Source organism: Coregonus clupeaformis, chromosome 16 (genome assembly GCF_020615455.1).
Source record: "Coregonus clupeaformis isolate EN_2021a chromosome 16, ASM2061545v1, whole genome shotgun sequence".
NCBI lineage: Eukaryota > Metazoa > Chordata > Actinopteri > Salmoniformes > Salmonidae > Coregonus > Coregonus clupeaformis.
This window is the reverse complement of record NC_059207.1, coordinates 16251718-16265785: the sequence shown is the minus strand read 5'-3', so window position 1 is coordinate 16265785 and position 14068 is coordinate 16251718. Positions and strand designations below refer to the sequence as shown.

The window sequence follows — 14068 nt, the reverse complement described above, 5'->3', positions numbered from 1 at the left end:
CGAGTTGTCAATTTATTAATTGTCTTTTGTTTGGAGCGCTCCTGTCAATCTTGAGTAAGGACACACACTTTATTACGCACATACAGTGAGGGAAAAAAGTATTTGATCCCCTGCTGATTTTGTACGTTTGACCACTGACAAAGACATGATCAGTCTATAATTTGAATGGTAGGTTTATTTGAACAGTGAGAGACAGAATAACAACAACAAAATCTAGAAAAACGCATGTCAAAAATGTTATAAATTGATTTGCATTTTAATGAGGGAAATAAGTATTTGACCCCTCTGCAAAACATGACTTAGTACTTGGTGGCAAAACCCTTGTTGGCAATCACAGAGGTCAGACGTTTCTTGTAGTTGGCCACCAGCTTTGCACACATCTCAGGAGGGATTTTGTCCGACTCCTCTTTGCAGATCTTCTCCAAATCATTAAGGTTTCGAGGCTGACGTTTGGCAACTCGAACGTTCAGCTCCCTCCACAGATTTTCTATGGGATTAAGGTCTGGAGACTGGCTAGGCCACTCCAGGACCTTAATGTGCTTCTTCTTGAGCCACCCCTTTGTTGCCTTGGCCGTGTGTTTTGGGTCATTGTCATGCTGGAATACCCATCCACGACCCATTTTCAATGCCCTGGCTGAGGGAAGGAGGTTCTCACCCAAGATTTGACAGTACATGGCCCCGTCCATCGTCCCTTTGATGCGGTGAAGTTGTCCTGTCCCCTTAGCAGAAAAACACCCCCAAAGCATAATGTTTCCACCTCCATGTTTGACGGTGGGGATGGTGTTCTTGGGGTCATAGGTACCATTCCTCCTCCTCCAAACACGGCGAGTTGAGTTGATCCCAAAGAGCTCGATTTTGGTCTCATCTGACCACAACACCTTCACCCAGTTCTCCTCTGAATCATTCAGATGTTCATTGGCAAACTTCAGACGGCCCTGTATATGTGGTCCTCTGTAGCTCAGCTGGTAGAGCATGGCGCTTGTAATGCCAAGGTAGTGGGTTCGATCCCCGGGACCACCCATAAACAAAAATGTATGCACGCATGACTGTAAGTCGCTTTGGATAAAAGCGTCTGCTAAATGGCATATTATTATATGTGCTTTCTTGAGCAGGGGGACCTTGCGGGCGTTGCAGGATTTCAGTCCTTCATGGTGTAGTGTGTTACCAATTGTTTTCTTGGTGACTATGGTCCCAGCTGCCTTGAGATCATTGACAAGATCCTCCCGTGTAGTTCTGGGCTGATTCCTCACCGTTCTCATGATCATTGCAACTCCACGAGGTGAGATCTTGCATGGAGCCCCAGGCCGAGGGAGATTGACAGTTATTTTGTGTTTCTTCCATTTGCGAATAATCGCACCAACTGTTGTCACCTTCTCACCAAGCTGCTTGGCGATGGTCTTGTAGCTCATTCCAGCCTTGTGTAGGTCTACAATCTTGTCCCTGACATCCTTGGAGAGCTCTTTGGCCTTGGTGGAGAGTTTGGAATCTGATTGATTGATTGCTTATGTGGACAGGTGTCTTTTATACAGGTAACAAACTGAGCTTAGGAGCACTCCCTTTAAGAGTGTGCTCCTAATCTCAGCTCATTACCTGTATAAAAGACACCTGGGAGCCAGAAATCTTTCTGATTGAGAGGGGGTCAAATACTTATTTCCCTCATTAAAATGCAAATCAATTAATAAAAATTTTGACATGCGTTTTTCTAGATTTTGTTGTTGTTATTCTGTCTCTCACTGTTCAAATAAACCTACTATTAAAATTATAGACTGATCATTTCTTTGTCAGTGGGCAAACGTACAAAATCAGCAGGGGATCAAATACTTTTTTCCCCTCACTGTAGAAGTAGTACTAGTCTACCTGGCCTGCGTGCAAATGTAGGCCTATAAATGTGCCCATTTGGGGATCTGATACTATTTCTGATTGTCTTAACCCACCATTACTGTGGAGGTTCTCAAAGTAATTTTTTCTTTGCCTCAAACAGCAAATAAACAAAGTCTGTTTTTACATCCATTGATCCTCAATGTAATCTTTCCAGCTCTCTCGCTTTCGATTACCACAGCATGAAAGGGGGAAAAAATGTAATGCTCTGATCCGGTGGAAACGTCATATAGGCCTACATAAAATAGGCCTACCTGATTACTTCTTATCCATTGCGCAAATAGCCTACAGCTGTGTCTGTCTGTCCGGAGCTCACTGGCACAGGAAACTCTGAGGGCCCAGAATATTTTATACAACGTTGCAAGTTTGCTAGCACGAGCTTTGCGCCAGACCAAGTTAATACAATGTTTCAAGTTCCTTGCAGATAGGCCATGCGTAGCCAGTGTGATTTATAGGATATTTATTTTAAAATCAGGATATTTTCTACCTGCAGGATGCAATGTTTTTATCTGTTGGCTTTATGTAGGGCCTACATAAAGCCAACAATTAAAAACATTGCAGCCCGCAAGTAGAAAATATTGGCAACGGCAACAGAAGTTACTTTTAGATTTGTATAATTTCCCTTACGAAAAAAGATTGCAGTCAGAGTGCAGTAAAACTGCAGTATGCTGCAAATACTGCATCCAAAGGGGAGTTTTTTTTATGCAGTAATTTTTCAGTGTAACTGCCGTTAGAGTGCAGTATAACTGCAGTACACTGCAGTTATTCTGCAATTACTGCATCCAAAATACCAGTCTACTGCAGTTTCAAAACTGTAATAGGGTTTCATTTAGATATAATTTTGATTAACCACATGACATCGATTTTGAGATATAAAGACTTTATTATAAATTAAATTAAACTGTTCCACGAAAATGTGTATATGAAAATCATTACTGGCACGCAGATCAGTAGAAATGGTACGATAACTTGGCACTCCAAATGGAAAACGTTGCCGACCGATGGTGTAGCCAATTACCGGCAACTTCTGGAGCTTAACGGCAGAATCTGTGAAGGCCAGCAGCAGCGGGAGTAGGGAACTGTTTTTTTTCTTTCTGGTTAGGCTATATTGATCTCTGGCACCCTCTTTAGTAATTTTTGTTTCTTCATTTTTCATCGCATTGCTGAAAGCATCAGACAAGCTCAGCAGCCTACATATAGTTGATTTTATTCAAACACACGTTTTAAAATATCGACCAATCGATTGGTCGAAAGAACAGATGACTCTCGGTCGACTAAGATTTTTTTTTAGTTGGGGACAGCCCTATTTTGTGTAGGTCAGTGTCAGGAAATCTCAATTTAATACATTTCTAATTCAGGCTGTAACAAAATGTGGAAAAAGTCAAGGGGTGTGAATACTTTCTGAAGGCACTGTAACTAAGATGTTCGGTGTAGTATTTCTCAAGTGAAAAAATGTCCATAAACACGAGTCATCTATCATTGAATGACAACACTTCCTTGAAGAATCCCTACTGTTGACCAATTACCGACGAAGGGGCGTAGACTTCGGCTACCGAAATTAATCTTGCCTTGAGAAAATATGTTATGTGCACGAACAGCCGAAAAAGCCCTTGCCCGATACCAAAATGTCGTCATAATATATGCACGAACTGTTCCGAACGGTTTCGAATGGGAAGCCTGTGGACGCCTTTAACCTTTGCCTGCCACTGGAGGGGATTACACGCGCTGGTCCTTTCCTCTGACCTCAATTAACCGCCCCAATTAACGCTGCAGTCCCTCTCGCTGCTGACGCCGTTTACAAACACAGAACGTGAGGAAGGGGGAGAGAGAGAGAAGGGGAGAACGAGAGAGAGAGGGTGGATGGGGGAGAGAGAGAGTAACAACACATGCAGGGCCTTTCATTTTCTATTACAGGTTACCAGACAAGACCCATGGTGGCCTGGTAGACTTTGTTCCTCTATGCTATTGATATCCATTAGAAGAACATACGCTTGTCAGTTGTCAGTCATGTTTTAAAACAGTGCACCACTCTTCTAGGATCATATAATATGAAGAAAAACAAAGGCTGATGTAGAAAGTGTAGTAGAGCATCACTAAATTCCTTCAAGGACACGCCACCCCCAACCCAAAAGGTAAGACCTTCAGTTGTGTCAATCGTAAATTCGGTGCTTTTCGAAAGCTAACCACTCTTTAAAATCGCCTGACAATGAAGTACATTGTATTCTGATGGGCGACGCAAAAATGATCGATTCCAACCAACAAAACGGTTCAAATGATCAATAACCCACTGTAAGGGATGGACATGTTATTACAACACTAACAGTCCATTAACAAATGCATCTGCAAGAAACCGACATTCGGGTTGCATGTATTTAAATGACAATGCGCTGTGCTCTTTGGAGCTCTGCTGTGCCAGTGACGGTGAGGTAATGAGGCCTGGGTGTACTATGGAGGACAGGGCTGGGAGTTGAGCTGGATCTGGCTGGGCTGCCAGCCTGCCAACTGGGCCATCTGTGAGCCCCTGCCGGTGGGGATGGAGCAATGATTTATTTACACACTAGATGACTGACAGTGGGCGCTGTTTTAAAGCCACCGCGCCTCCATCTTGGCACTCCCACATTATTGTACAAAATATTTTGGAAGCTATAGAAATGCATTTATTAATGTCTAGATTTGTTTTTGCCATGTTTATTATATTACAGACAATGCATACTTTTATAAACATTTTTTAAAATAATACATTTCTGGGATCTTTTATTTCAGCTCATGAAACATGGGTCCAACACTTTACATGTTGCGTTTATATTTTTGCTGGAAAAACGTATGTGTTATGGCATTACATTCCCTGCTATATCGTGGATCGAGAGTTACCTGTCTAACAGAACACTGAGGGTGTTCTATAATGGAATCCTCTGCAACATAATCCAGGTAGAGTCGGGCATTACCCAGGCCAGCTGTCTAGGCCCCTTACTTTTTTTAAATTATTTTTTTTACTAATGACCTGTAAAGCCTGTGTGTCTATGTATGCTGATGACTCAACACTATACACATCATCAACCACAACAAGTGACATCACTGCAACACTTAAAATATCAATCAAATTGTATTGTTACATGCACCAAATACAACAGGTGTAGACTTTACAATGAAATGCTAAATAATATTTGCTAAATAAAAAAAGGAAATAGTAACAAAAACAATAATGAGGCTATATACAAGGAGTACTGAGTCAATGTACAGGGGTACGAGGTAGTTGAGGTAATTGAGGTAATTGAGGTTTTTTATGGCGGTTTTGGAGCAATGGCTTCTTCCTTGCTGAGCGGACTTTCAGGTTATGTCGATATATAGGACTTGTTTTACTGATATAGATACTTTTGTACCCGTTTCCTCCAGCATCTTCACAAGGTCCTTTGCTGTTGTTCTGGGATTGATTTGCACTTTTCGCACCAAAGTACGTTCATCTCTAGGAGACAGAAAGCGTCTCCTTCCGGAGCGGTATGACGGCTGCGTGGTCCCATGGTGTTTATACTTGCGTACTATTGTTTGTACAGATGAACGTGGTACCTTCAGGCGTTTGGAAATTGCTCCCGAGGATGAACCAGACTTGTGGAGTCCAACGATTTCTTTTCTGAGGTCTTGGCTGATTTCTTTTGATTTTCCCATGATGTCAAGCAAAGAGGCACTGAGTTTGAAGGTAGGCCTTGAAATACATCCACACGTACACCTACCATTGACTCAAATGATGTCAATTAGCCTATCAGAAGCTTCTAAAGCCATGACATCATTTTCTGGAATTTTCCAAGCTGTTTAAAGGCACAGTCAACTTAGTGTATGTAAACGTCTGACCCACTGGAATTGTGATACAGTGAATTATAAGTGAAATAATCTGTCTATAAACAATTGCTGGAAAGATGACTTGTGTCATGCACAAAATAGATGTCCTAACCGACTTGCCAAAACTATAGGTTTGTTAACAAACATTTGTGGAGGGGTTGAAAAACGAGTTTTAATGACTCCAACCTAGTGGCGCAGCGGTCTAAGGCACTGCATCTCAGTGCTTGAGGCGTCACTACAGACCCCCTGGTTCGATTCCAGGCTGTATCACAACCGGCCGTGATTGGGAGTCCCATAGGGCGGCGCACAATTAGCCCAGCGTCGTCTGGGTTTGGCCGGTGTAGGCCGTCATTGTAAATAAGAATTTGTTCTTAACTGACTTGCCTAGTTAAATAAAGGTAAAATAAAAAAATAAAAAATAAAAACCTAATTGTATGTAAACTTCCGACTTCAACTGTATGTGTGTGGCGTCAATATGCACGTGCGTGTGTGTGTGTGTTGGAGTGTCAGTGTAGTATGTGTGAGTGTGTGTTGGAGTGTCAGTGTAGTATGTGTGAGTGTGTGGGTAGAGTCTAGTGAGTGCATATAGCCAGTGCAAGGCAGTCAGTGGAAACCAATTAAGATAATTAAAGAAATAATAAAGGGGGTCAATGTAAATTGTCCGGGAGGCCCTTTGATTAACTGTTCAGCAGTCTTATGAATTTACAAAGAGCTGCAGTCAGTTTTAGAATTGGTGGCAAGACATGAGTTAGTCCTAAATATTTAAACAACGAATAGCATTGTATTTGTGACTAATCATTCACTAAACCGTAAACCTCAACTGAATCTTGTAATGAATAATGTGGCAATTGAGCAAGTTGAGGAGACTAAACTGCTTGGTGTAACCCTGGATTGTAAACTGTCATGGTCAAAACATATTGATGCAAAGGTAGCTTAGACGGGGAGACCTGTTCATAATAAAGCGTTGCTCTGCTTTCTTGACATCGCTATCAACAAAACAAGTCCTACAGGCCCTAGTTTTGTCACACCTGGACTACTGCCCAGTCATATGTTCAAGTGCCACAAAGAGGCACAGGCAAATTACAGTTGGCCCAGAACAGAGCAGCACGGCTGGCCCTTAAATGTACACGAAGAGCTAACATCAATAACATGCCTGTCAATCGCTCCTGGCTCAAAGTAGAGAAGAGATTTACTGCATCACTACTTGTCTTTGTGAGAGGTATTGACATGTTAAAAGTACCGAGCTGTCTGCTTAAATGACTAGCACACAGCTCAGACACCCATGCATACCCCACAAGACATGCCACCAGAGGTCTCTACACAGTCCCCAAGTCCAGAACAGACTATGGGAAACGCACAGTACTACATAGAGCCATGACTACATGGAACTCTATTCCACATCAAGTACAGTGCCTTCAGAAAGTATTCATACCCCTTGACTTATTCCACATTTTGTTGTGTTTTCTCACCCATCTACATACAATACCCCATAATGACAAAGTGAAAACATGCAATGTAGGCCTGCACTGAACACCACATAAAGGCTACTGTAGGCTATATCATAGAAATCTACATCTATTTCCATGTGAAAATGTTATGGGATTTGCTCTATTGGTTTTATTGGTAGGCCTTCATTATGCTCAAATGCTCCCCCTGGGACACCACACAGAGCGCAGAAGAACTGTCAGCCCACAGAGAGAAGCACGAGACTGAACTTCACTCAACTTTCTAGAGTTTTCCCTGTTAGTTAAATGCTATCAACTGTAATACTGTGGCAATTGTGATCGAATCAACGCAATATTAGCCACTTTCAACGCAACACAGCGAAACAAAATGTTCTATTGCGCACGACTCAGCCTGTACTCTACACAACGTTCAAGTTTGAGCTCAGCAAACCTGAAATTTCCTCAGTGTCGAAAATTTTTTGAGGGAACATTGGCCACAAGGCTACTGTCTAAAACTGTAAGGGTACAGCCTCAGTGTTCACTGTAAATGCGTACCTGAAGTTGCACAGAATTCTCACAATGTTCAAGTTTCTGCTCACAAGACCTACAATTTGATCAGTGCCCCAAAATATTATTGGGAACATTGGTACTCAGTAATGTGTTGTATTGGATTTGGCCCAAACATAACACTTTGTATTCAGGACAAAAAGTGAATTGCTTTGCCACATTTTTTGCAGTGTTAATTTAGTAAATGTGTTGCAAACAGGATGCATGTTCTGCACAGGCTCCCTTCCTGTCAGTCTGTCAATTAGGTTAGTATTGTGGAGTAACTACAATGTTGTTGAACCATTGGCCTCATGGAGAAATCCATGAGCATTTTCCTTCCTCTCCGGCAACTGAGTTAGGAAGGACACCTGTATCTTTGTAGTGACTGGGAGTATTGATACACCATCCAAAGAGTAATTAATAACTTCACCATGCTCAAAGGGATATTCAATGTCTGCTTTTTTTTTTTACCCATCTACCAATAGGTGCCCTTCTTTGCGAGGCATTTGAAAACGTCCCTGGTCTTTGTGGTTGAATCTGTGTTTGAAATTCACTGCTCGACCAAGGGACCTTACAGATAATTGTATGTGGGGTACAGAGATGAGGTAGTCATTAGAGTATAGTACTGTGTAATAACGTGTTGTATTGTATATATGTTGTGGTAGTGTGCAATAATGTGTTGTATAGCAGATATGTTGTGGTAGATTATTGTGTAATAATGTGTTGTATTGTAGATATGTTGTGGTAGAGTAGCGTGTAATAATGTGTTGTATTGTAGATATATTGTGGTAGAGTAGTGTATAATAATGCGTTGTATTGTAGATATGTTGTGGTAGAGTAGCGTGTAATAATGTGTTGTATTGTAAAGATGTTGTGGTAGAGTAGTGTGTAATAATGTGTTGTGTGATGTACTGTTTTATTTTGTATGTAATTGCCTTAATCTTGTTTGGACCCCAGGAAGAGAAGCCTTTGCAACAGCTAATGGGGATCCATAATAAAACACAGAAATGTTGTATTTGCGAAGGCCAAAGTGCACCAGAGAGCTGACGAACTGGCGGTCATGATTAAAATGGCAAGATTGAACAGAGTGTTTTTCCTCACATCACTAAGTCAGAGAGGCACCGACCTGGTTGGGTCCTTTTTGTGGTAAGAGACGGTAAAGAACAGTAGTTGTGTAGTTCAGCAGTATGTAAGCAGCTGTAGAGCAGAGCTCCACCACACATCCCAGGGAACCATGTTAATAATTACAGGTAGTATTAATATTTAACACTTCAAGTCTTCTTTGAATCCTTAAGCATTTAGTTAAAATAAAACTCAGAGAAAAAGCAGAGCTGGGGGAGAACCTAGTGTTGGTAGGAGGACTGAAGATGTTTCTCTATAATCTACCTCTTGCATGAACAGTCGGATGTACAATACCCTTTCAACTGCACTGTACTGTACATGACAATCATTAGTCAAGGAACTTAACTGTGTTCCTCTATCATGGTTTTCTTGTCACAGAATGTACACACCATAATAGCTCCTTGGTTCTGTATTTTTGGACAGCAGTCATGGTCAGGAAGCAGCACTTGGGCAGGGCACCCTTCCTCCTGCTTTCCGATGCAGGAAAAACTGAGGACTGCGTGCATAGCTTGCATTTCAGTGTTCTTTTGTGGATATTGCTGACACCATGCAAATATCATCTTGGTCAGCATGTTTATATATTTATATTGGGAGTGGCCCTCCAAACTTAAATAATTGGTCAGATGTTGAATGTGTGAGAAGCAGTTTTGGACCAGAGGAGCGTTGGATTCCCGGTGGTGAGGAGGAATCTTACCAGAAGTACTGCTGACGTCCCGTTAGGTCGGAAGAGTTCAATCGACATGTCTGGAAACATCCTGCCGATCCTTGATATCACGTCGTCCACATACCTGGAGGAGGAGATGGAGTACATTTTTACGGTTTGAAGAAAAATAACAAAATGTTTCAAACTATATACAGATGAAGTCGGAAGTTTACATACACATAGGTTGGAGTCATTAAAACTCATTTTTCAACCACTCCACACATTTCTTGTTAACAAACTATAGTTTTGGCAAGTCGGTTTGGACATCTACTTTGTGCATGGCACAAGTAATTTTCCCAACAATTGTTTACAGACAGATTATTTCACTTATAATTCACTGTATCACAATTCAAGTGGGTCAGACGTTTACATACACTAAATTGACTGTGCCTTTAAACAGCTTGGAAAATTCCAGAAAATGATGTCATGGCTTTAGAAGCTTCTGATAGGCTAATTGACATCATTTGAGTCAATTGGAGGTGTACCTGTGGATGTATTTCAAGGCCTACCTTCAAACTCAGTGCCTCTTTGCTTGACATCATGGGAAAATCAAAAGAAATCAGCCAAGACCTCAGAAAAGAAATTGTTGGACTCCACAAGTCTGGTTCATCCTTGGGAGCAATTTCCAAATGCCTGAAGGTACCACGTTCATCTGTACAAACAATAGTACGCAAGTATAAACACCATGGGACCACGCAGCCGTCATACCGCTCAGGAAGGAGACGCGTTCTGTCTCCTAGAGATGAACGTACTTTGGTGCGAAAAGTGCAAATCAATCCCAGAACAACAGCAAAGGACCTTGTGAAGATGCTGGAGGAAACAGGTACAAAAGTATCTATATCCACAGTAAAACGAGTCCTATATCGACATAACCTGAAAGGCCGCTCAGCAAGGAAGAAGCGACTGCTCCAAAACCGCCATAAAAAAGCCAGACTACGGTTTGCAACTGCACATGGGGACAAAGATTGTACTTTTTGGAGAAATGTCCTCTGGTCTGATGCAACAAAAATATAACTGTTTGGCCATAATGACCATTGTTATGTTTGGAGGAAAAAGTGTTATGTTTGGAGGAAAAAGGGGAGCGCTTGCAAGCCGAAGAACACCATCCCAACCGTGAAGCACGGGGGTGGCAGCATCATGCTGTGGGGGTGCTTTGCTGCAGGAGGGACTGGTGCACTTCAAAAAATAGATGGCATCATGAGGAAGGACAATTATGTGGATATATTGAAGCAACATCTCGAGACATCAGTCAGGAAGTTAAAGCTTGGTCGCAAATGGGTCTTCCAAATGGACAATGACCCCAAGCATACTTCCAAAGTTGTGTCAAAATGGCTTAAGGACAACAAAGTCAAGGTATTGGAGTGGCCATCACAAAGCCCTGACCTCAATCCTATAGAAAACGTGTGGGCAGAACTGAAAAAGCGTGTGCGAGCAAGGAGGCCTACAAACCTGACTCAGTTACAAACACTAATTGAGTATACGTAAACTTCTGACCCACTGGGAATGTGATGAAAGAAATAAAAAGCTGAAATAAATCACTCTCTACTATTATTCTGACATTTCACATTCTTAAAATAAAGTGGTGATCCTAACAGACCTAAGACAGGGAATATTTACTAGGATTAAATGTCAGGAATTGTGAAAAACAGAGTTTAAATGTATTTGGCTAAGGTGTATGTACACTTCCGACTTCAACTGTATTTGAGTAACACAGATAGCATAAGAACACGGTATAATCCATGGCAAAATGTGTAGAATTGCAGGAAACTACCTTTAAAACTGTAAAATGTTCTCTCAGCCCCATAGCAAAATATGTAGAATTGCAGGAAATGTTCTTTAAACCAACAAAATAGTGTCTCTGTGGCCTCGAAATCCGCACCATTGGCACCTACCGCTACCCCCTTAACTTTTTATTTATTTATATTTTTTATTTAACCTTTATTTAAACAGGGAGTCACATTGAGCCCTGTATACATTACAATAACAACAGAATAATAACACAACATACACGTGTATAAAACAATATCATTCAACACACAATAACAAAATAAACATATTTAATAAAAGCAAATCACATTCAACTACATAGAGGTCCTCAATCAATCATTTAAACTGCCTAAGTGGCACCAGCACATCTAACTGCAGTGAACTCTGCAGATTGTTCCACAAATTTGGAGCAAAAGAAAAAAAACACAGATTTTCCTAAATCTGTGGAGACTGAAGGTTATCTCTAGTGTTATCCATTCCTGAGAACGGGTTTGGTAATTTATGATTCTTAACTTAATTAATGAAGTTACATATGAATGGAGTTTCTGTAAGATTGCTTTGTAAATAAAAAAAAGAGAATACAGCTATCTTCTTACAGACAAAGAGGTCCATCCCATATTTTAATACAGACTAAAATGATGAGTCCTAAAATTGTTCCCTGTGATAAACCGTAATGCGGAATGGTAGACTGCGTCCAAGGGTTTCAAAACAGAGGTCGCTGCATGCACGTAAACAATATCACCAAAATCCAATACAGGGAGAAGTGTTGTTTGAACAATCTTTCTCCTATTTTCAATACTGAGGCATGATTTATTTCGATATAAAAAACCAATCTTGGATCTTAGCTTCTTCATCAGATTTTCTATATGCGTTACGAAGAACAACTAATCATCAATCCAGACACCCAGGTGCTTATATTGAGAAACAAGCTCAATTTGGGCTCCATTTGTAGTGCAAATACGCAGGTCCTCAGGGTCAACATTTCGTGACCAAGAGAACAGCATGAGCTTGGTTTTACTTGTATTTAACACTAAGATCTGTAAGTGATTTCTGAAATGAATCAAAGTCAACTTTACCGCCACTGCTGAAACAAATCATAGGGGAAACAATGGAAACCATTGATTACCATCATGAAAACATTGATTCAACTGCGCTTCAGATGTTGAATAATTTCAAGTGTAGATTTTCCAAAAGATTTGTTGAGAATAGAAAAATCAACATGTCAATAACACAGCAGTATGTTTGTCCTCCTAGGACTCTGGATTGATATACAGTTGAAGTCTGAAGTTTACATACACCTTAACCAAATACATTTAAACTTAGTTTTTCACAATTCCTGACATTTAATCCTAGTAAAAATTCCCTGTCTTAGGTCAGTTAGGATCACCACTTTATTTTAAGAATGTGAAATGTCAGAATAATAGAGAATGATTTATTTCAGCTTTTATTTCTTTCATCACATTCCCAGTGTGTCAGAAGATTACGTACACCCAATTAGTATTTGGTAGCATTGCCTTTAAATTGTTTAACTTGGGTCAAACGTTTCGGGTAGCCTTCCACAAGCTTCCCACAATAAGGTGGGTGAATTTTGGCTCATTACTCCTGACAGAGCTGGTGTAACTGAGTCAGGTTTGTAGGCCTCCTTGCTCGCACCCACTTTTTCAGTTCTGCCCACAAATGTTCGATAGGATTGAGGCCAGGGCTTTGTGATGGCCACTCCAATTCCTTGACTTTGTTGTCCTTAAGCCATTTTGCCACAACTTTGGAAGTATGCTTGGAGTCATTGTCCATTTGGAAGACCCATTTGCGACCAAGCTTTAACTTCCTGACTGATGTCTCGAGATGTTGCTTCAATATATCCACATAATTGTCCTTCCTCATGATGCCATCTATTTTTTGAAGTGCACCAGTCCCTCCTGCAGCAAAGCACCCCCACAGCATGATGCTGCCACCCCCATGCTTCACGGTTGAGATGGTGTTCTTTGGCTTGCAAGCCCTTTTTCCTCCAAACATAACGATGGTCATTATGGACAAACAGTTATATTTTTGTTTCATCAGATCAGAGGACATTTCTCCAAAAAGTACGATCTTTGTCCCCATGTGCAGTTACAAACCATAGTCGGGCTTTTTTATAGCGGTTTTGGAGCAGTCGCTTCTTCCTTGCTGTGCGGCCTTTCAGGTTATGTAGATATAGGACTCGTTTTACTGTGGATATAGATACTTTTTTACCGGTTTCCTCCAGCATCTTCACAAGGTCCTTTGCTGTTGTTCTGGGATTGATTTGCACTTTTCGCACCAAAGTACGTTCATCTCTAGGAGACAGAATGCGTCTCCTTCCTGAGCGGTATGACGGCTGCGTGGTCCCATGGTGTTTATACTTGCGTACTATTGTTTGTACAGATGAACGTGGTACCTTCAGCCGTTTGGAAATTGCTCCCAAGGATGAACCACACTTGTGGAGGTCTACAATTTTTTTTCTGAGGTCTTGGCTGATTTCTTTTGATTTTCCCATGATGTCAAGCAAAGAGGCACTGAGTTTGAAGGTAGGCCTTGAAATACATCCACAGGTACACCTCAAATTGACTCAAATTATGTCAATTAGCTTATCAGAAGCTTCTAAAGCCATGACATCATTTTCTGGAATTTTCCAAGCTGTTTAAAGGCACAGTCAACTTTGTGTATGTAAACTTCTGACCCACTGGAATTGTAATACAGTGAATTATAAGTGAAATATTCTGTCTGTAAACAATTGTTGGAAAAATTACTTGTGTCA

The 14068-nt window shown here is 41.0% G+C and overlaps 1 protein-coding gene across 2 annotated transcripts in view; it reads right to left on the bottom strand.

The window, feature by feature from the left end:
• The window catches only part of med27 (mediator complex subunit 27), a 94475-nt gene that overhangs the window by 36282 nt on the left and 44125 nt on the right, over positions 1 to 14068 (bottom strand). For both annotated transcript variants that reach the window (XM_041900414.1, XM_041900415.2), the window contains exon 4: positions 9520 to 9613. In XM_041900414.1, the coding sequence (XP_041756348.1) occupies positions 9520 to 9613 (94 nt within the window). The remainder of the gene's footprint in view (positions 1 to 9519; positions 9614 to 14068) is intronic.